At 53.5% G+C, this 22,090-nt stretch overlaps 9 protein-coding genes across 9 annotated transcripts; 5 read left to right on the forward strand and 4 right to left on the reverse strand.

The window, feature by feature from the left end:
* Positions 1-1,044: 1,044 nt before the first annotated feature.
* JN550_012665 (uncharacterized protein) lies at positions 1,045-2,265 on the forward strand (the record flags this gene model as incomplete). Its single annotated transcript, XM_049311166.1, has 1 exon — positions 1,045-2,265. The coding sequence occupies one exon, from the start codon at positions 1,045-1,047 to the stop codon at positions 2,263-2,265; it is 1,221 nt and encodes a 406-aa protein (XP_049165387.1).
* A 3,422-nt stretch (positions 2,266-5,687) lies between these two features.
* JN550_012666 (uncharacterized protein) lies at positions 5,688-8,688 on the reverse strand (the record flags this gene model as incomplete). The annotated part of the gene is made up of 5 exons (XM_049311167.1): positions 5,688-5,797; positions 5,884-5,985; positions 6,053-6,926; positions 7,004-7,849; positions 7,981-8,688. The coding sequence occupies 5 exons, from the start codon at positions 8,686-8,688 to the stop codon at positions 5,688-5,690; spliced, it is 2,640 nt and encodes an 879-aa protein (XP_049165388.1).
* Positions 8,689-9,985: 1,297 nt separating this feature from the next.
* On the forward strand, positions 9,986-10,923 carry JN550_012667 (uncharacterized protein; the record flags this gene model as incomplete). The annotated part of the gene is made up of 3 exons (XM_049311168.1): positions 9,986-10,012; positions 10,113-10,386; positions 10,544-10,923. The coding sequence occupies 3 exons, from the start codon at positions 9,986-9,988 to the stop codon at positions 10,921-10,923; spliced, it is 681 nt and encodes a 226-aa protein (XP_049165389.1).
* Positions 10,924-11,217: 294 nt separating this feature from the next.
* On the reverse strand, positions 11,218-12,539 carry JN550_012668 (uncharacterized protein; the record flags this gene model as incomplete). Its single annotated transcript, XM_049311169.1, has 2 exons — positions 11,218-11,874; positions 11,937-12,539. The coding sequence occupies 2 exons, from the start codon at positions 12,537-12,539 to the stop codon at positions 11,218-11,220; spliced, it is 1,260 nt and encodes a 419-aa protein (XP_049165390.1).
* An 854-nt stretch (positions 12,540-13,393) lies between these two features.
* JN550_012669 (uncharacterized protein) lies at positions 13,394-14,437 on the forward strand (the record flags this gene model as incomplete). Its single annotated transcript, XM_049311170.1, has 4 exons — positions 13,394-13,747; positions 13,813-13,823; positions 13,882-14,068; positions 14,120-14,437. The coding sequence occupies 4 exons, from the start codon at positions 13,394-13,396 to the stop codon at positions 14,435-14,437; spliced, it is 870 nt and encodes a 289-aa protein (XP_049165391.1).
* A 265-nt stretch (positions 14,438-14,702) lies between these two features.
* JN550_012670 (uncharacterized protein) lies at positions 14,703-15,071 on the reverse strand (the record flags this gene model as incomplete). Its single annotated transcript, XM_049311171.1, has 3 exons — positions 14,703-14,725; positions 14,781-14,894; positions 14,960-15,071. 3 exons carry the CDS (start codon positions 15,069-15,071, stop codon positions 14,703-14,705), a joined length of 249 nt encoding a protein of 82 aa, XP_049165392.1.
* Positions 15,072-15,725: 654 nt separating this feature from the next.
* JN550_012671 (uncharacterized protein) lies at positions 15,726-17,165 on the forward strand (the record flags this gene model as incomplete). The annotated part of the gene is made up of 1 exon (XM_049311172.1): positions 15,726-17,165. The coding sequence occupies one exon, from the start codon at positions 15,726-15,728 to the stop codon at positions 17,163-17,165; it is 1,440 nt and encodes a 479-aa protein (XP_049165393.1).
* Positions 17,166-17,612: 447 nt separating this feature from the next.
* On the reverse strand, positions 17,613-18,600 carry JN550_012672 (uncharacterized protein; the record flags this gene model as incomplete). The annotated part of the gene is made up of 4 exons (XM_049311173.1): positions 17,613-17,687; positions 17,747-17,842; positions 17,913-17,974; positions 18,045-18,600. 4 exons carry the CDS (start codon positions 18,598-18,600, stop codon positions 17,613-17,615), a joined length of 789 nt encoding a protein of 262 aa, XP_049165394.1.
* A 780-nt stretch (positions 18,601-19,380) lies between these two features.
* Positions 19,381-21,736, forward strand: JN550_012673 (uncharacterized protein; the record flags this gene model as incomplete). The annotated part of the gene is made up of 2 exons (XM_049311175.1): positions 19,381-20,227; positions 20,283-21,736. 2 exons carry the CDS (start codon positions 19,381-19,383, stop codon positions 21,734-21,736), a joined length of 2,301 nt encoding a protein of 766 aa, XP_049165395.1.
* Positions 21,737-22,090: the final 354 nt, after the last annotated feature.

Consider the following 22,090-nt stretch of genomic DNA (forward strand, 5'->3'; position numbering starts at 1 on the left):
GGTCCATCTAGATTCCCTAGGCCTTCACGATCATGGTATGGTTCTCCCAAGCAGTGATGCAAATCTTTTTAGACTGGCGATTTAAACCCAATGCAGGTGGCCAGCCAGTCAGCTTCCGGTGAGAGTAAGGCGGCCAAGCGACTGTGTGGTTCGAACCTTCACCAGCAGACCCACATGCTTTTCCCAACGGTGGACAAACCCAAAGCCATACCATGGTATGTTGTGGGAGATTCAGGTACCGCCAAATCCACCCCTTTGGCTTCCGGGCTTGGTGAGCTTCACATCATTACAACGGCATAAGTAGGAAGGCCAAAGGGAGCGATCCCACGTGGCTCTTTCCAATCCCTTGATACCCCTGGTAGACATCATATACCTGTTCCTTGAACACGCACGCAACGACAGGTTTGACAGGACTCCTCTCGCGTCAGCTCGTAGGTATCCCAGCCAAGCCAAGTCTACGATTTTGCAGCTCTGCCCAACCTGAGGCGGCGGCTGGTACCGTGGGTGGATAACATGGTAAGCGAATGCCGGCCCCTTGGTTGAGCTAGTTGGCTAGTCTCCTGGCACCCCTTCAATGTCACCGGGGCGCCAACGGAGAAATATTCTTTCCTGCGTGCTCGAACCATAATGAGGCTCGTGTTCGTCCGATGTCCCTGGGCGCTAACGTCGGCGTCGTCAACCGGATCATTAATTCTAAGCACATTGTTAGTAGAACCATGGTTTTGGGTTGTGGAAACGTGGGTCGGTTTCCAAGTCTGGATGGCGCAATACCCAAGACAGCTAGATGGGTTTGGGGTATATTGGGAAGCGACAAGGGTTCCGCTAGCGATACGACTCCTTCACATGAGCCGCCAAGAAATCCATCGTCAGAATTTTGATAACGCAGGACTGGAATAAAGTGGTTACTGCAAGTATTATATGACTTGAGGGGCACGACACGATGCCTTTGGCCAGGAGCTCTTTTGCTGGCATCGAAATCTTCTAGTTTCTTTCATTTCCTCAAGCCGTCATCATAGCGCTCTACTACTTACTTGTATCGGCACAATGCCTCTCGTCAGAGAACCAAGCCAGCGTACGAAAGCGTGGGTCCGCTGGAACTATGGGCAGAACTCTAGTAAGAACAGTCTGGCTACTGTTGCTGCGACCGAAATCATCCATCTCGGTGGCTCTCGGGTAGGAACTCCAGAGCCATCACCATGCCGACCTGGGACTGCACAGGAGTTGCAGCGTCCTTGTACAACATGGTTTCCTGCACCATATGCTCCCGCCCCGGAGCCGCCTATAGGTATTTCGAGATCAAAAACCGACCCTCAGGAGTTGTTCTCCCCCATCCCTACGCCATCATCATTCGAGACAATGTCCGAACAGTATAGCCCTGCGCCACTGAGCCTCCCATCAGAGAAGCTTTCGTCGCCTCCATCAGCAACCTCAACCGCGTTTTCAAAAATGTCATCTCCACCACCATATTCCAACGGATCAACAACATCAGTGTCTTCGGGATCTGCAAGGCAACTTCGACGAACTCAGTCAGCGGCAGACATCCAAAAGCGTGCCCGTACGCGAAAAGCGCTGCCTCCCCGTCCGATGGAGACAACTGACGAGTCAGAGTCAGATGCTCAAGAATCGTCGTCAGAGGCCAAACACGTCGGCCAGCTTATGAAGGAGGGTGCTCGGGTAACCCAATGGTTCCCTTTACCCCCAATGACTAGCCCACCACCCTCCAGACCGCTGCCCACCATTGGGACGACAAGCCCTACAAGTCCGGACCGCCCAAGTGAGGCACCCAAACCGGTAAAGAAAGACGTCGAGACAGCGAAGCCAGAATTTCCACCCAGGAAGTCGTCATTAAGGCATTCGCCCCAGGAGCGCTTGTGGCTGCACAGAAACTACCGCGGTGAAGCAACGTTTCTCAAGGCGTGGGGGCTGAACATTGAGAAAGCAGACGACCGCGATGAAGGGATTACGATCATGAAAGAGCTAATGGCATCAGAGGAGGAGAAGAGAAAATCTAAGAAGGCCGAGAAGGCTAAAGAGCTGGGATTGCCTGAAGGGGGACTACAGATCATCATCGAGGAGGAGAAAGCCTCGCTGTCAGAACCTGACAAGCCCAGTCCAAGAATGATCGAGCATTCATCTCATCATCTGAGACCTCAAGGACTGAAAGTGCCGCCACGGTCGCATCCGAGCCCTACGCACTTACGATCAGAGAGCGAGAGTTCAGTGCTCGGGGCATATCTCGACGTACGGATGAGCCGTTTCGATTAGCAATACGGCTTTCAAATTTACCAGCCAACGTGTAATGTGTATTATGTACTGTATATTAGATCGAGATACCCTTTGGGTCATACTAGCGCGCAAACGTGTTGATTTTGAATGGCAACGTCAAAGGCATCATATGGGGGACTGACTATAATTCAAAGCAATACAAATCAATGTACAATTCAAGGTGCACTGAGCAGGATAGCTCGTAAATCTGAGGTGTTGACCTGAAGTAGACTCCTTGGTCTCTTGCGCAAAAACCCGTTGTTTTTAATGGTCCCATGGTAGTATCACCACTGCATATTTATGCACGATGCTTCACATATTCCGCACGGTCTTTCTTCCCAGGGTGCGTTGAGAAGGCCTCTTCATAACCAATCTGATTGTAAGCTCCGGTTGACGAAAGGCGTTGGTCACATAAAGCAGGATTGTCATTGTTATAGCAACATGACAATGCCTTGTACAGAACTTACTTGCATCATTCAGCCACCAGACGAGGAACATGAAGTGTGGGCATAGTTTCGGGTACGAGTGTATTTATTTCTGGCTTGAGTCCAATGGAGCGCGGAGCTGTCCAATTTGTAGAAAAGAAGTGACATACTAGTGATGCGGGCACACTTCTTTTCCCGAACCCATTCGGTTGAGGGACCGTTTCAATCTCCATGAGGATGTTCTCAGAGCTTTCCATCCCGATGAGAAGCTTCTCCCGGAGTGCAATGGGTGCGTCCGTAGAAGACAGTATAGGAGGCAAGCAGCGGGGGTAATCTTATCACTTCCCAAACCTGAAACTTTAGGCACAGCTATCCCCGATGGGCAACTTGAACGCGCAGCAGAGGAGTGGCTGGAAGGGATTTCTGATGCTTCAGCCCCAAGTTCTTGAGAATTTGACTGTCTTTCGGTACAACTTCTAGACCGGCCTTATCTAATTGAATGCACGTCAGATGGCAAGCCAAAGCAGTCTTGGAACATAGCCGATGGTGACGGACATATGAACGTAGAGTGACGGTGTAATGTCGGCTATGGTAGTGCAAGGAGAGCAGGAGGGAAAATGGAAATAAGATAAAATCCTCCAGTAGATTATCGAGCGTAGTTCTTGGAGATACTGGAATGCCAATCGCTTGGGACAATTATTGCTTCAGCCCAGCGCCTGTTGGCTCAAAGTCTAACTACCAGCAGACCGAACATCACATTATGCAATCACCTAAAAGAGGCACCGCACTTGATTTTCGTATGAACGAGAGTGCATGGTACCTGCATAACACCGAGCTAGTAGAAAGACAGCTCGTGCAGTGAGCCAAACATATGCTGCGGTTGGCCGCTTTGACTTCTGTATAAGCTTCGCACCTCTCAACGAATTCACATGGGATTGTGCTCATTACCGAAATGCTCCTGTCAACTAACCTTAAACACATAGAGTTTCCCCTGTCTTTGGTTTCCTCCCGGGGAATGCTGTTCCTGAGAATATTGATCATGCACAATCTCGAATTCCGACCTTTCAAAGGAATCCTTCCCAATAAAACAACTTACCACGTGCTACTGCTCGCGTGCACCAGAACCCTCAAACTTGTCTCGATCCTAGTCAAATCTTTCAACAAAGAAAATCAGCCTGAACCACTGCCAATGGCTCTGGCTCATTGATCCTCAAAGGACGACCAGCGCTAAAAGCAACGAAAGTACATGCATTGTTCTCTCTAAGAATACAAAACCACGTGAATCTCCTGGTCGGATTTCTCGATCGTGCCGCTACATCATCCTATTTTCAAGCGCACCGACACTAAATTCTAGTACGACACTCTCGGACCGGAGCCGGGGCAAAGCACATTCCTTCCTTCCTTCCTTCGGTTCGACTTTACTTCCACCATCATCCACCATGCTCAAGACAAGTATCCTCAAGAGCGGCAAGTCCGCGAAGACGGAGAAGAAGTGCGTATTCATGCAGGACATCGCACGCGACCTTCAGACCGGCGAGGTCGCACAGCTCCCGGCACGTGGACCGGCGTACAAAGCATGGTTTGAAGAGCGCCGCAGGATCGAGCGCCAAGACTTTCTTAAAAAAAGACGTTGCACAATGGTGGTTTCGCAGGTCCGTCTCGGTACACAATTGCAATTGTGTAGGAGACGACAATGAGGCACTGGAAGTCACGGATGACATACGTTAACGATTATAGACAAAAGCTCTTGGTGGTTGGGTGGAGGTTTCACCACCCTGTCAGAACAAGGGAAACTATATAGACTCAAGCCATAGAATTCATTTGTGTTATCTTTCCCGAAGTGCGTACGAAGAACCCATCATGGTTCCTCAGTTAGTGTACAGTTTCGTCCTGAATCGCAGCTTGATCCGATCATCGCCAAGGTGCCTTGGCTTTCCCTCCCAGACTACTGGCGCTGATGTTTGGAGTACATTGAACGCTTTCATGACCTCCATCCTTGCTAGACCGGTAAATGCGCATATTCAAGCCATAAAATTACAACGGCAAACTTATCGCAGACGATGTTGTCAGGTCCCCATATATCCTTGGTGGCAGTCTACCCAGAGTGCAAGCGTCAGCCATGAGATGCCCTATACCGTCACTGCCAACATGGTCGGGACGGTAGTTGCGACAGTCAAGCCATACACTACAATATGTCTTTGTCTCGTGAAGAACATAAGTCGATCAATGCGTTTCTTTGATTCTGGCCTTGTTTCCAGGATCTCTTATGGTTTCCTGCGCAATCGGATTGGTCCCCTAATCTGCTCAAGCTCCTCCACATGCACCGGCTCTCCTTTCTGCGTGATATCAAGCAGCCCCTGCTTCCGCATAGACCACGCCTCCCGCCTTATCGGATCCATGGAAGCCCGCCAGTCTTCGCAGCCGATTGCTGATAGGTCCTCTTTGCTCAGCGCTCTGGCAACCTCGCTGGGACACACTGTTTTGGGAGGTTCGCGAGCCTTGACGGCATCGAGTATTCTTTGATGGATAAGTGACATTATATTACAATCACTTTGCTATACTGTACATGAATTGGTGTGACGCAAACTACGTGTCGAAGTTATAGTATGCTTCAGGTGGGCTGGTGATTCGGAGACTTAAGATTCGCTTTGGATTGTTGTTAGTACTCCATGACGTCAGTGCCGCCATCTGATGCAGGTCAGTACTTGTGCGGAGTAGGGATTGTGACTGTCAGCGCAAATATAGCACGTACTCTTTTTTATGTCTTTTTCTTTCTTCGTTTCTCTCTTTTATCTGCAATGAGCAGCTCAAGTACTAGTCACCAGAATTATTTACGCTTTTCGAAGATGGGGTCGCCAATGGGATGATAGCCGAACTGAGGCCTCGCGCAAGCCTCGCGTAGCCTAATGCCGAAAGACATTACTATCCAGAGAGTCTGCATTCAGCTCCATTCAATATCAATTACTCAATAGCTATAAGGTACAAACTGCAGGAATTTCAACAGCCGACAGACACTCCTCCAAGGTCGGCAGGCCGACGATCTTTGAGTGGTCGTGCGCTCCTGGTATCTTCCCTATCATACTTTTGTGCATCGATACTCCGAACCACTGCAGCAAGTTAGCATCATGCTTACACTGGGGGGAGGGATTGTGGTATTGATGGAAGAACGGGTATGAGAAACATGTCCACTTACATTCGCCAAACAGATCCCGCATTCTCCGTTGATACCACCAGCCAATGAAGCTTACGACCGCCAGAAAGACGATAGCGGTAATGGCGCATGGTTCCCAGTATCCTGTGGCTCCTGTTAGCTTTCCTCTTATGAAAATTCACACCCGGCGATGCCGTAAATCAGAACCTACGTTGAGCCATAGTGATCATCAAAGCAGTGTTCTTCGATATCATAATGACAGGCCGGTCCTCGAACGGTACCAACCACCACCTCGACGGGACGTAGCACATGTTGGCCGAGTAGACACCCATCAACTGCATCAAGGTTCCGCCAAGTACCGAGAATACGGCGCTGATACCAAATATGACCACCAGGAATTGGTAGATCAAGGAGAACAGCATTCTAACGGACCAGAACCGCCGTGACTTGAGGATCCTCCAGGGTCGATCCACCGACCAGTCGGGGTTGGACTGAATCAGCCAGCTCACAGAAGATGGGTTGAAAAAGCCATTACGATCTAGCCAACCGCCCTGACGAGCAAAATCCCAGGTCCCTCGCTGCGTTTCATTCTTCGCCTTGCCCATCGGTGGACCGCAGTTTGCCCAAAACCAAAGAAGTATCTGCCCAGCTTGACTAGAAGCATAGACACTGGATGTCAGTGATCGGCATGCGAGGCCAATAGGAGGCGTGAAGTACGACGTGAGAAAAGCGAGTACGTAGGGCACGTATATTAAAAGTGTTGTGATGGCCAGGATGAAAATCCAGTCAAAGGCAACCAAGGTCGTCTTCTCTCGCAAGTCCTCCATATCGTCATCCGGTTCGATGTTTCCCTTGAAGTCGACGTCTTTTCGAACGCCGTAAGTGTCGATGACTTTCGAGATCCACGTTTTCTTGCCATGGCCCCGCCTCCACTGCCATGCGGTCTTGTAACAGCTAGGAAAGGCAAGTCCAAAACGAAGACCGAAGAAATTGATAATGTCTTTCTCTTCGCCGCGCTCTGTTGCGAAGACTCCTTCAAGTATGTTGGGATTGTTGCCTGCCAATAAAAGCCCAGAAATAATCGACTATGATCAATCAGTCAACTGCTTTCTCTGATGTGCCGCGCAAAGGTACTGTTGTAACTCTGTGAGCAAACACTTACAATATGGGGGATTATCATATACCACTGGCCAAAAGCGAGAGCCTCTGCGATGTCTTCGTCGCCGATCATGTCCCGACTGCTTAGCAATGCAAAGATAAAACCACCGAGGAAAAAGATGACGGGTGCGCCGACGATGGTCCCGAAGGAGGATTGACAGTGGAGCATGGTGCGGAGCCGCGTCTTTGTCTTGGCAACGAAGCTATCAAAGATATGGTCTCGTCGGCGAGGTTGTTCAATGTGAGCGTGGTCCTCGCACAATCTGTTGTTGCAGTCGTGCTTGGGCCACTGGCGTGGAAACTCCCCCGCCTCCTCATCATCGTATAGACGGATCTCGTATAGGAGGTTCTCCATATGACGCCAGGGGCTAGCTGCTTGCTGGACTGTCGGCCGCCGGTGCAAGCTCGCCCCTCTGCTGCGAGACAACCCAGAAGACTGGCTGTTCCGGGAAACAGGGACGTCAGTAGAGCTTGGGGGGCGTGCGAGTGAAGTTTCGGTATTGGGCGATAATGTACGAGCTGTTGAGGTCCTTCGAGGGCGCTCGTTGCCACGTCTTGTCAGGGGTGAGTAATCATCCGGTTGTGATGGCTCTTCTATTCCTATGGTCGGGACTTGTGCTGGTGAAGGAACCTTCTCATGGTCTGCTGTATCAGCTGCAGTTTCACCGTGGAACTCTATCCTGTCGTCTAGAGGAATAAGAGGCCGACCTTCAATGACTGCGTTCGAAGTGCCAGCCTGTTCAAGTAACTGGTTGACCGGTGTCTCGTCACCTTCTAGCCCGAGATCAAGATTGCCAATCAAGATTACCATGAGACACCTTGCTCTCATGTCCAACGTCAAGCGCTTATTCTGCAAGAGATAGCGTGATTAGTTAGGTATGCGACGGTCATCACCCAGGCAAATTTCTGTGCCGATGGAGCTGCATAACGATGTCATACAAGAAGACAGATAACCTGACGCGAGAGAGGAATCTGACGTACCTGCATCTTCTCTTTCAGGTAGTCTAACATTCGGTTGTCCAGCACAGCTTCATACAATCCGCTGAGTATCATCGGGGCTGCGAATGCAAAACAGGTTGCTAGCCAGATGAGAGTGTCCAGTGTGACTATGAGGGCAGCTCCGAGGGCGCCAAGAGGGGCCGCCAAATAGCTCTTAATACCTGAGAGATCCGCGGTGAAGAACTCCCGATACACCTCGAGTTTTCGGCGCCGAGGTATGCTAAATATCAACGGTATGGCGGGGATAAGGAAGCCGCTCATGGGCTGAAGCCATGAGTTTAAGTTGTCGTGGTCGTTGAGCTGCCAGCCTGGACATTCAGAGGCCCACCAGGCGTAGGGTACATTGACCTCTGGCGCACCTGTGGGATCGCCATTGTATACGGCATCACACGGAAATTGGTTTTCAAGAGCTTTCTGGTAGAGCTCAGATGGGGATGCCGAGATAAAATCCGTCGTGTTTGTGAAGAAGTCCCCATCGATTCGTAGAGACTCTGCTATCGCCTTGAGGCAGCAAATTGTTCTGTTCTGCCCGCCAATGTATGGGTTCGCTTTGGAGGCTGGCCTGTCGAGGTCGCGTAACTGCCAGAAATAGTCGGACAGCTTAGACGGTGTCGAAGTAGGGGTAGGAGCACCGCCAGTGAGTTGCGCTGCTAATGCCGTAACGGCGCAGAGGACTAATGAGTTCCTCATTTTCACATGGGAGGACAATAGAGGGAGATATGCTGCATCATGAACACACAGATTTCATGAGGTGTCAGAATGCAAGACGTTCCGTCTGAATAAGTCCAGTCGGGGTCATGACCTATGTGAGAGTCTTTCTGGCTTCGAGATACGGTAGTTTTGAGCGAGGAGGGATTGATGATAGCAGGCAGCGGGAATGACACCCGTTTAAAGACATCTGGTTGCTGCGCGCGCAACAGGCGGCTCGTGACAGGTTCTCAGCCTCACCGAAGTGAGCGCCATCGCGAAATGCGGGCTGCCGCTAGTTTGTTGTGGCAGGCCCTTCGGGATGCTGCTGACCAATGCCGGTGTGATAGATAAGACTGAATAGTCCTACGAAGGCGACGGAAGAGGAAAGGTGGATGACACCCAAATCGGTGGCTGGCCTGCCGTCTGGGCCAGCGGAAATAAGATAACAGAGCTGAGTCCTGTGGCTCGCCTCTCTTGCCCACCGAGAACGTATGGCTTGACTGGAGGCGTCGGGGGCAGCATCAAGAGTCCTTCACCGAGGACGGCCAAATTGGCGCCTGGAAGTCCTAAAGGCTACCACTGGTCACGTCGGCGTTGGAGGAGAAATACTTGGCTGGCATTGCAAAAATCCTTAGGCACATGCAACGAGGTAACCAAGACCGACAAGCGTCCCATAACTTTCGGCAAGGTCTGAAAGACGGTGCTTGGTTATCCTCGTAAGAGCGGCTCTGGCCTGGGCAAGAGGAGGAAAGAATAAGAAGAGTATACTACTGATGACGCCCGTCTATATCGACAATGCAACTCTGTGCAACTCTATACCAGAAATCTAAGTCCTTAGCACAGGCGCGACTCGTGTTACGAACCGCCTAAAAGCCGAACCAGCGATTCGACAGCCGCTGCCCACCTTTCACATGCCGCGCATCGCACAAGCAAAGCTGCAGGGGTCCAGTCGTCGACGGGCTGGCCGTGGCGTCATAGTGGCCGTGGGGTCCACGGTTCCAGCGCTCTTAGCGCCTGTTCCCCAGCTTTTTGGGAGCCGAGAGTGTCACGCATGATGCCGAGAATACGGGGACAATCCCATGCCAGACCTCGACCTTCCCTTTCTCCAGGACGCCGGCATTTGAATGCTCTACTTCCACTCCTACCGCTATATCGCCTTGGATTTTACCAGTCCTTTGCCCGACCTCCATGAGACGGTAGCGACCAGTGCCATTTCTCCCATCGCGCGCGCCGAACCTGCGCCGTACGAACGTCCCGTCCACTCCCAAGACACCTTGCTCCGTTTAGCCTCGGCACAATGTCGTCGGCCATCGAGGGCGTAAAGGTACGTCCACAACACGCATCGCGAACCCGTCTGTCAAGCAGGCTATGGTTGCGAGGCTTGCCAGGGCGCTGGCTAACCCGCAATTGTCTCATCTCAACAGGACACGCTCACGCGCATCGTGCTGGACCCGGCGAACCGCGACCTGCTCGCCATCGTCAAGGGCGCGCGCAATGGCGCCGTCTACGGGGCCAAGGTGCGGTTCCCGCATGCGCTGGTCATGGTCTTCCTGTTCCGATCGGGCTCCTTCCGGCAGAAGGTAGACCTGGTCTTCCGCGCCACGCGCACACACGCCCGCAATCTTGCCAAGTTTGCGACCATCTACAAGACCGTCTGCTATCTGCTGAAGTGGTACGGGCCCACGCCGGGCAAGGAGGGTGAGTCTTTACACATTCCCTACCTTGTTTCTGTCAAAGGCCATATGTATTGGCGAACGGGTGATAAGATACATGAGGAGTGTAGCAAGCAGAGCCGTTGCGCAAGGGACTGCGGTATGCTCAAGAAGGGGAGGCTAATCATTTCCCCGAAACACAGGCCAATATGACACCTTTTTGGCGGGACTGCTGGGCGGCTACTTCGTCTTCGGAGGCCGCTCGCCGCGCTCGGGCAAGATCTCGTCGGTGAACCAGCAGATCGTCGTCTACGTCTTCGCGCGCGTGGTGTTGGCGCTGGCGCGGCTGGCCGTCAAGCCGGGCGCCGGCCTCCCCTTGGTGTCGTCGAGCGAGGCGCGCTCCGCCGCCATCAGCCACTACGCCTGGCCCGTCTTCGCGGCGACCAGCTGGGCCATGGTCATGCACCTGTTCCGGCACCACCCGGAGGACCTGCAGCCCAGTCTGAAGAGCAGCATGAACTACATTTACAAGGAGAGCGACCATTGGGACAGCCTGCGGAACTTTATCTGGCACAACAAATAGAGGCTGGGCTGTAGCTGGCTCTGTGCCTCTGCTATCCAGGGACGACAGGAATGACAGCATTGAATGTGTTGTTGATTATGATTGTTGGCGTTATCTAGGGTTTGTCGCATAGCTGTGCTTGGATGTACATATAAGGGGTCTACTAAAGCTGCCTACTCACGATGAGAAGCGTCACGGGGAGAGAAGAGCATCGACTAGAGTCCTAAGCATACCCAGTGCTTCTAAAAAACGATTCTTGGGTATCTCACATGCTATGATTTGATGCTTTTTCTTTCCTCTTGCTCCAATCTCTGTCTACAGATGCTTCCAGCCATTCGACCACATGATCTGCATCTCATTGATCAGGCAAGCCTCCCCGGGTTCAAACCGGGCCAGCTCCCCTTGGGGAGTCTCTGCGGTCCATGAATCGATCTTTTTATGAACATGACGCATCTCTAGTGAGTGCTGGATGCCTGCCCGCCAACTCACGATGCGGTTCACCCAGACACCCACGATTGCCCAGAAGGGGCCGGGAAACCGGTCGCCCTGAACCCGGTTATATGCCTTCACATTGTAGCCAACTCGGACGTTGGGATTCAGCCAGACTCCCTTTTCTGAAGACAGGTAGTTGTCCGCGTGGATCAGGCAGCATTCGGATCCCTCCAGGTGGAAATCCGCCAGACTGTCCTCGATACCACGGAAAAGTAGGGGCGGGTTGTTGTAGTAGGGAGCAGCGTCGAATACCACTATCCCATTCCAACAGGACGTAACCTCAATTGGTTCACTTCGGAGCAACGAGGCTCTGGCTTTCGGCGACCGGAACCAAGGCCAATGCAGGGACGCTGTCTTCTGGCCCATATCGTCTCGTAAAGCGAATGTATCGTAGTATAAGGGCGACGACTTGAAGTCCATAGAACAAGCCGCCGCATAGTTGCCGTCGCGCGTATCGAGGAGGGTCTGGATATCTTGAGCCTGCAGGCTTGTCAGTAACCAATCAGATCACCATACCCCTGCGGAGCTTGGGAAAGACATACATCGAACACGACGTCGTTCAACCAGAGCACCTTGTCGAACCGCCTACCTTCCCTCTCCAGTCGCCTCAGCGGTGCTATCGCCTGGTTGCGCACTCTCGAGAGGTAAGGTATACGGCGCATCTCGAATTGGTCCTCGGCCGCGTTCCAGATCCACCCGGGCTCCCTGGCGTTGGGCGGCGGTCGCGTGTCGATCTCGTCCAGCTGCTCCCATACCGTCATGCCCAGGCTGATCTCGTTGGAAGCGCCCCTGGCGTCCAGCCCGGCCTGCAACTCTATCAAGGCATCCTTGGTGCCCTCCTGCGACCCGGACTCGACGGCCGAGATGTGCACGTTCTCGGGGCCGAGGTAGTCGACCAATGACAGCACCGCCTCGTTCCACGACGCCCTCTGGATCACTTCCGTGTTCCTGTGTACCGACACTATGAAGACCGAGGTGTCGTTCGCGCCCGGGCTCGCTGTGGACCGTTTCTCCACCAAGGGAGACCGAAGGGTGTAGGGCCGGCTGGAGATGATGCGGACGACATCGAGGAGGAAGAGCGCGGCGAGCGCCCACAAGATGCGGCGGAGGTATGTACGCCTGAAGCGGCGGTATGTGAGTATCATTGGGGTGTGTAGCAAAAGAGGTCTTAAGGAGAGACTGCGAAAGGAAGGAAAGTGGTCAAGGAAATAGGGGGATGCAGCATGCGGTAGTGTCTATCGCATTCTGGCGTTATTGGTTCAATGAGCCTCCCCCAACTACTGCTCCAGGGAAGATCGAGCCGTGGAAAAGAGTGCTTCAGGTGAACATAATGTTTGTTGTCCCAAGTTGTCGGATGGGGCTGTGAACAAACAAGTGTCTGAACAAGGGCAGGAAGGGCTCTTGGCTCGCTGTCGTGAGCTGACGGAAGCTTTCCGTCTGGTTGGCACCAGCTGTTCTCTGGGGGTGCAGGGACTAGCCAGTAGCCACCGGCTCGGAGCGCCACAGCCCTGGAGCCCTACAACCTCTGAGCTGACAGTTGAACCATGCCGTCCATACCTACGGTACCTGGGGATTTAGTTACTTAACTGCCTCTTACTAGCGAAAAGCAATGTAATTTGGTTTACTTGAACGCCTCACAATAGGATCGTCCATGATCTGGTCACGGTTGCATATATGCCACATATGATCCTCAAGATGCCAACGGACTTGCGCAAAGCTGCCTAGACCATTGGACTGAGCTCCCCTGTCCCTGTCCCAGTTGGGCGGGTGGATGGGAGCCGCACGCCTAGCGTACCAGTGCTAGAATGGGCAATCATCCAGCCGAAGATCGGGAGTGTGAGATAATGATGTAATTGTTGGACCAACGAAAGTAGGGCGTCCTTCTCACAGAACCAACAAATCACGACAGTGTATAGTTGAAACTTCTGAATTTACAGAAGCATCACTGTCATCGAGTCCTTCTTGCCGTTGAGCTACTGTCCGGCAGCAACTTCATACCATGTCATCTCAGAGCGTCCTGCCATCGGCTGCCGCAGAAGGCTTCAAGGATGCCTCCGCCTACGACACGCACCGTCCATCATACCCGGCGCAGGCCGTGGAGACCTTTCTGAGGAACTTGAAGCTGGCGGGCCAGTCTGACCTCAATGTTGTTGAGATCGCGTCAGGAACGGGCAAATTCACCGAGGTCCTTGCCCAGCGGTCCGAGAGGTTCTTGATCAAGGCAATCGAGCCCCATCAAGGCATGAGAGAGAAGCTTGCAGAGAAGGATCTTCCAGCCGTAGAAGTGGTCGACGGCTCGGCAGCAAAGATGCCTGTCTCTGATGAGTGGGGCGATGCGTGTATTGCAGCACAGGTATGTCGGGAACAGCTCCTGGGAAGACGTCGTGTTGACAAAATGTTTCCTAATCTGACAACTAGGCTTTCCATTGGTAAGTGATCAACAGCAGAAGCGATTGTTGTATGACCGTATGCTCATACCATTCACAGGTTCGCAACGCCAGAAGCGTTACGCGAGATTCACCGGGTGCTCAGACCAGGCGCTGTGCTTGGCATGATATGGAATGTTGAAGATTACAACAAGCCCATAGAGTGGAATGCGACTACGAAGTGGGAGCAGAAGCTTAACGACTATGTGTATTCACTTGACGACGGGCTTCCTCGGTTTAGGCATCAGGTGAGCCTGCCCCTGACAGACGGCCCCCGTCTCTGCTGACGCACGACATAGAAATGGAAGCAGGTGTTTGAGAAGCAACTTCCTGGAAACCCTCTGCAGGTCGTGAAGGATACGTTCATGGACCATCTTCCGAGGTTCTCGCTGCCAATGGGTGAGGGCAGCGAGAAGTGGACGGTGTGGTTGAGTGAGGATGCCTTGTGGTCAAGGCTGAACACGTTGAGCCAGATTTCTGTGCTCCAAGGCGAGGAGCGCGATAACGCGGCCAAAGTATTCAAGGAGGCCCTACAAGGCGAAGACGTCGAGCGGAACAAGAACGGAGAGATCGCCGTGCACGGAGTGACGTACTTTGCGTGGACGGATCGGCTATGAGCTTGGTGGTGTTGATGTTGACCTTTATCAGTGTCTTCCTCTGCTAGTCTAGATACCCATTCCCTCAATATCAACAGATTACCTTTGCGCCTGCAATCAATTTACATCTTCGTGTCAGTCCATGGGCCTGTTTGTGCTAGCGTTCAGTGCCATAGCACAGTCGCTCACCGAGCCTGACGTCTTCCAACTGACGCCTTCCACCAGCTGAGGGATGATGCTGTGACTCCCGTTTGTTTGTGATGCTACCTGGTATACGGCTCATTCTTCAGTCCGCAGAGATGTACATGACTAGATTGCATGTCAACGTTCTGTCGCCTCGACTGTGAGATGGTGCATTACGTACCGTTGTTGCCTCGCACGAAAGCATCGCCGTAGGTCCGGCGCTTGACGCCGTTGACGTATTCCTCAGTCTTCTCAAGAGCAATGTTCATGTATCCATCGACTGACTGCAGCTCGCCTGTGCGCAGGTCAGCATGGGCGGCTCAGAGCGGCGGAACACGTGAGTGTTTGGTGGTGACTAACCCTTGTACACAACGCCCGAGTTGAGCTTTACGGTGACGGGGTTGCCGATGATCTCGGAAAGGAAGCCAGAAGGGTCCCTGCCTTCGCCTTGGTTGCCGGTGCCGTTCTCCATCGCGGTTGTTGGTGCAGGCTCGAGTTGCGCTTTGGTGGTGCTATGAGAGATCGGGCGCGGAGAGACACATGCGGTCGCGGCTCTGATATTGTCAAGTGTGATCCCGGATCCACCAGGGAGCGATCGCATCCCAAGACCCGGGTCCCAGATTTGCTCCAGCTGCCACTGGCCGTGCGGTAGGTACCATACATAGTACCACTGGGCGGCCGCCAGAGACAGCGGCCCTGGGATGTAGCGCTAAGCGCTGGGCAGGTACTTTAGCACAGTGCCCTTTTCTCCCCGACTTGCGACTTGCAACGCCAAAAAAGCAATCGAGATGTGGGGTACCTGCCCGGCGCAGAGCGGCTTGTACCTCGCGTTGGAGAAATCGTCACTTTCTTGCGGCTTCTAACATCAGGCTCCAGGAAACTGCAATTGCATTGTTTTGACTGCTCGACAAGACCGTGTCTCCTCAGAGATCCCAGGCATCATTATTTTTTTTTCTTGTCCACGGTCTCCACAGCCCGAACGAACACTTGCCCATACCTCGCCAAATCTTCGCTTCGACTATAATCGCTTCTGTCGTCCTCTTTTTTTCTGGGGCACCTTGCTGTCGCATCGCAAAAGGCACCCGGGATGCTTTCGCGCTGAGTGCGCACTCTTGCACCGCCAAAGATGGCCCCTCTGCCCTTCAAGCGCACCGTCAAGCGCAAATCCGTCGAGAAGCCTGCTGGCGATGCTCAACCCCCCGAGCAGAATGCCCAGGACTTTTTCATCAGCGATCTGCACAAAACCTTCTTCGACAAGAAGACGACCGAGCAGACGAAAACCCGCAAGCCGAACAGCAGGAAATCTCAGGAGGAACACGAACTTGCAGATCAACCGTCCTCTGAAGCTAGAGAATCACCAGCGGCCAAGCGGCGAGCGTCGCAACAACATGATTCCAAGCGCCTGTGTGTGTCACTTTCAAGCGACGAGGATGACGATACAACCAGGCGGCGCCCCACCTCGAGAAAGTCGTCTAGCATCAGCACACAGTCGCCAACGAGCACGAGACGAAGTGTAGCCGTCAAATCGACATTATTCAGTCCTTCCGCCAAGTCCCGGCACTCCGGTTCTACCTCCAAGTTGACCGCCAGCACTCAGATCATATCCCTTGACGACTCGGATTCCGACGATGGCGCATACAGAACACCAACAAAAATAAACAAGGGAAAAGGGAAAGCGATTTCGCTAGAATCTGATGACGAGGATACCCTTCCTCCGGGAGCAGATCTCATCAATGTGGACGACGACGACGACGACGATGATGACCCCATGGAACAAGACCTACCCGCTGAAGACGACCTCACGGCGAAATACGTGAGGGAAGCTCAGGAGCGGGCAAGGCTGAGAAACTTGGAGAGACTTGCGCGAGAAGCTGAACCGTCCAGCCAGGAAGAAAGCTCTGCATTCATTTTGATCGAATCGCGCTTGGAAGGCTTGCCGAACTTGCGCTTCAAGATCCAAACGACGAAGAAAATGCAGCTTGTCCGAGATACGTGGACTGCAAAGCTGAAGCAGGGCCTCCAGGAAGAAGGTTCTACGATCCGGCCGTCAGTTCTTGACAGCATGTTCTTCACATGGAAGGGCAATAGGATTTACGATTTTACAACATTGAACAGTCTTGGAATCAAGCCCGTTGATGATGAGGGTAACCTATTTTCAAGGTCCGAGTATCGAAAGGAAGGCTTTGCTGGTTGGGACAAAGTCCACATAGAGGCATGGACGCCTGAGCTCTATGAGCAACATCAAGCCGCCGTGGAGCTGGAGAGCAAGCGCAGGCGCGGCGAGATCGACGACGAGCTTGAGGAGGAACCGGAACCCGCGCCAAAGCCGGAGGAGAAGAAGATCAAGGTGACGCTACGATCTAGAAACTATGGCGACCAGGGTCTGAGGGTGCCTGTCAACTGCAGCGTCAGCTTCTTGATCAAGGCGTTCCGGAGGGTGAAGACGGAACTTCCTGCCGACAAACAAATCGAGATACAGTTTGACGGCGAGCAGCTGGAGGCGAGCTCTACCATTGATGAGGCCGGTGTTGAAGATATGGATGTGATTGAGGTTCACATCCGATGATCCACCATATCGCCTGTGGAAAGCACCACTACAGCCTTGAGTGCGGGTTTGGCTCAGTTTGCGAATTGTAGGAAACCATCGGCCATCATGAGCTTGACGACAATGATGTACGGTCGAAGCTGGTCCCAAGTTGAAGGGATCTTGGGTCTGGAGACGTCGGCAAGGATTGTCAAAAAAGTCCGCAGATGACGAACACGAGTATGAAGTCACGAATCAAGCGCCAGGGCCTGTTGTTGTATGTAACTTTTGCAATTTGACGAATGATACCCCCCATGATCACTGGATGAGATGCTTCCATGCAATGAGACGGAACCCTGTCGAGATCTATCAAGCCAAGAATCGCTCTGAACTCCTTGTACCCCTAAACGCCAGTCCATGATTTTTTTCTCCGCCACGTTCTTCTCATACCATTTCCCGACTAGAACTCTCTTGAACTCCTTAAGTCGTCTAGAATCTCTCCTTCATCCTCGAAGCAACGGTCCGTAATCCGTTGTAGACCTTGCCCGGCTGCTTACCCAGGATCTGTATTCCTCAAGTCAGCTAAACAATGTCTGCCTGAGACCAAAAAAAAGGGTACTCACCAAGGACACTATGCTCTCTCGTGCAATTTGAATGTTCTTGAAGCCTCCGAGAATGTGGATCTTGCTGTCTGCCAGCACGACTCTCGTCCGGCTCGCCTGCAGTCAGATTTCGTTAGCCCAGTCCTCCCTTGTCGCGCATATGAGGCTGATTGTGGTATGGACTCACGTTTTCAATAGCAAACTTGGTCTTTCCGTCCTTGCCCGCTATACGGCCAATAGCACGAGCCACTAGGATCAAGAGTTAGCATCATCTCCTCCTTTTCCTTCAGAAATCCCGTATCCCGCGGTGACGACTTACAGTGGTCCCCGTTCAGCGTCTTGACGTCCTTGATCTCAAAGGTCTCGATATACAGATCGTCGAGGCGCAGCAGGGCGATGGCGTCCTCGACGTCGAAGCCGAGGGTGAAGGCGCGGACAAAGTCCTCGCCCTTCTGCAGGGCGCCCGTGTCCGAGGTGTGGCGCGAGGTGCGCAGCTCGACCGACTTGGTCTTGACGTTCATGCGGCACTGCAGCTTGAGGTGCTCGACCAGCGGCGGGTAGATCTTGGGCCAGCTGGCCTTGAGCGGCGACATGCGGTGCGGCGGGATGGGCACCTTGCGCGTCTCGACCCGGTGCGCCGCCGCCGCGTCCTTCTGCGGCGCGAACTGCGGCCGCGACTCCTCGTCGATCTCCATGCCGTCGGCGGCGGGCGCGGCGGGCGGCGCGATGGCGTCGGCCGACAGCGTGTTCATGGCCGTGCTGTCGAGCAGCAGGTCCTCGTCCTCGGTGGGAGCGGGGAGGGCGACGTCGGGGACTTGGACGGGCATGGCGGCGTCGGCGTCCGTGGGCGCCTTGAGCGCTGTTGGGGCGGGCATGATGTTGGTCTGGTGGGAGGATATGTGCAAGCCGTATGTGTCAGGGCGGTTGAGATGCGTTGCTGTCGAGAAGATCTGGTGGGAATGCGCACGACGCTGGGTAGCGAGGGTTCACGATCTGGGCGGGCTCAGTGGATATCGATACCGCCTTCCGCCCAAATAATTTTTATGTACGTGGGGTAGGTTCTTCTCGATAGCCCGATAACGATAAGCCAGCGGTCCAGCAGCTTGGCCTGCTTGGGTTTGGGGGGGTTGGCAGCTTGGGAGACCGACAAGACCCCTAAGGTTCTCTGCCGCACGGCCTCGCTACACTGGAGGGTACCCGCGCATCCTAGCTACTGTGGACGTAGAGTGCCGTCTTAGGGGGGCCCGGCTTGCCCGGTGGCCTGGGCTGGGCTGGCTTGCTGGGCAGACAGCAGCCAGCAGCCACCAGTCGGCCCAGTCCAGTGGCTGGGCTGGGGGATCAGCGGATTTTTTTCTTGGAGCTTGGCGGTTTCCAGCATAGCGCAGGTCGACCCGGACGCATCGCTAGCGCGTCATGGATATTCTGATGACGAGATTTGCTGCGCGAGCCCATACCCTGATTGACATTTCATGCTCCATGGGCCGTCTGCTTGTCTAGCCTCCATCGTGCCTTATGCGTTGATGCTAATGTTGTTGTTTTGATAAGCAAGTCGACGCAGCTGGCCGTGACTCACTCGCCCATGGCTATCTAATCCCTCCAACTCGTTCGAGGACTGTCTGCTTGTTCAACACCGCAGATCACCATGAGCTCTCGCAATGTCGTCTACAGCTAGAACGACGCTCTTCGGGCGGCACGCCTGGAGATCGCTCTACGAGTCCCTGGACTTCCTGACTGTGCGCGCGCCCTCGAGACGCAACCCAGTGAGCCGCTGGCAAACAAGCCCGTCCAGCTCTTATCATTCCTCTGCGACTTTCGGCCGACCTTCGAATTTTTCATCCTGGGCCTTTCCGAAGTCGCCGAAAGCCTCCGGCTACAATGTGCGGCGCAGCTTCACTTCGGGCGGGCTTCTGCTCGCCAGCTTCAGTCCACCAACCTCGAGTACAGGCACCGTCGTTGCGACTTGTACCGCCGCGGCCGATTCGGGTCTGCTGGCAAATGTGTCACAGAAAGCAGACCTGCTCAAGCTAGCCCGGCAACCATGGCAGAGAGGCATCCACACCGGAAGGAGGAGGCGACCACATGCAACGATGAGGAGAAAGAAAAGCACCAAGTCGAACACCGGTGCAAGCAAAGCTACTGCTGCTGCAAAGTCTCAAAATGAGCCTGTGAAGTCACCCTCCGCAGCCAAGTCCGAGACGAAGGCTCCCGAGGCCGAGTCGACGCAAGAGCACAACTATATCTCGAACTATTTCCATCTCCCCAACGTACATCTTCCACACCGACCCACAAAGGAGGAGTTTCTGGCAGCAGCGAACGGGTTCTGGGAACGGTTGAAAGTCCGATTCAAGTGGTTCTCCATCAGGAGTATGCGACCTTGGAACACTGATGAATGGGGTGCATTCCTCTCATTCTTCCTCTTCGGTCATCTTGTCTGGATCCTGGTCGGGACAACCACTTTTGTCTCCGGACTGCTGTTCCTGGTCAACACCGTCTCTGCCCAAGGTAAGTTATGAAGATAGTAACCAACAGATCTTGCTCCATACTGACTACGCTCTAGAATGGCTGGCAAAGAAGGTGGGCAACTACCTCACCGAGTCTGCAGGCTTGACCGTCATATTCGAGTCTGCTATTGTCCCCAGATGGGGAGATGGAGTCATCTCCTTCAGGAACGTCTTCGTGTCGCGGCGACCCGGACAGACAAAGTCTTCCGTTAGCAAAGGTTCTCCTTCTAGCGCTGCCGCAGCCGCCGCTGCCGAGCGACCCAAAGAGGAGGCCTGGGAGGTAGATGATGGCAACTACACACAGTTTGACGTCACCCTCAACACGGTGAATGTCACAGTGTCTTTTGCCAAGTGGTGGAATGGAAAAGGGTTCCTGAAGGACGTAGAAATCAAAGGAGTCCGAGGTGTTATTGACAGGACACATGTGCACTGGTCAGGGGGTAATGTAGATCCCCTGTCCTATCGGCATGAGCACAACCCGGGCGATTTTGAGATCGAATCTTTCAAGATGGAAGATCTCCTGGTTACTGTACATCAGCCAGGCGGCTTCCGTCCCTTCTCCGTCAGTATTTACTCCTGCGAGCTTCCGCAGCTCCGGAAGCAATACCTCTTTTACGACATGCTATCGGCGAACCACATGTCGGGTTCCTACGATGGCTCGCTTTTCACGATACATCCCCGCCAAGTTCACGGAGTTGCTGCTGGTCAAGAACGGTTTTCCACTGACTTGGGCGAGCCGGATGCGTGGAAGAAGTTCAGCCGCCTGCGGATAGACGGTCTCCGAATCGACCATTTGAACAGAGGCGATGAGGGCCCATTCGGATGGATTTATGAGGGCAATGTTGACATTGTCGCCGACGTCATGTTCCCCAATGACGACGACGATAGCATCACCAAAGTGATGTCCGACTTCTATGATCGTCTAGAAGAGGCTGTTACCTCCAACCGCTACCTCCAAATTCTCGACAGAAACAAGCGACGTCTCCAGGAAGAAGGCGACGAAAATATGCGCAGCGGAACCTTTGAGGAGGCATACCAGATCCCTGTGATTGATGAATCAGATCCAGAGGCCAAGCCTGCGGACCCAGTCTCCCAGGACGCTGCCTCCACACCGGCAAGCCCGTCCAAGGATGACGAACCACCCCGCTACCTAGTCATGGATCTACGAATCCATCTCAACGACGTTAAGGCCACGGTGCCTGTCTTCACGTCGAGCCTGTCGTACGTGAACCAGGCGCTCGTGCGCCCGATTGTAGCATACATCAACGCCAAGAAGACGTACATTCCCATCGGCTGCCGGATCGTCAAGCGCTCTTCCGACTTCGATGGCGCGTGGTCGGTCTTCGATTGTGGACTGATGACCGACGTCTCGGCCGAGGTGTACGATGCGTTTGCTCGGGATGTGGAAGACCAACAGAGCCGTGTCCGCCGCCTGAAGAAGGTCGGCTTCTGGACTCTGAGCTTGGCGGTACATGCGCTCTTCATGGGCATGGCAGGCAATGTAATATAGAAACGGTGATTACGTCTTTGTATTGCTGCTCAAAAGTGAGTTGTGCCATAGAAAGAGGAGTGTAAGACTCTGGAAACGAAAAGGCTAGGCGGATGTATCACATGACTGGCGTGTACTTGCTCTCGAGGGGATATATACGAGTGCTTAGGGAGGCGGGCAGGGGTGTTTGGCGTTTTTGGTACTCTCTGATTCATGTTTTGGCGACACTCCTGGAGTGGGTGGAAATACCCCGATCTCAATAGAACATATGGGCAAGCAGACCAATTAAGAGAAGCTTGATAATTTATGAAGCCGCCAGTCTTTATCGAAACACTTGACGCACTACGTCGCCGGAACTACTGGCTTAATTTGCCA

This window comes from Neoarthrinium moseri, assembly GCF_022829205.1.
Source record: "Neoarthrinium moseri strain CBS 164.80 chromosome Unknown scaffold91_Wmoseri_CBS_16480, whole genome shotgun sequence".
NCBI lineage: Eukaryota > Fungi > Ascomycota > Sordariomycetes > Amphisphaeriales > Apiosporaceae > Neoarthrinium > Neoarthrinium moseri.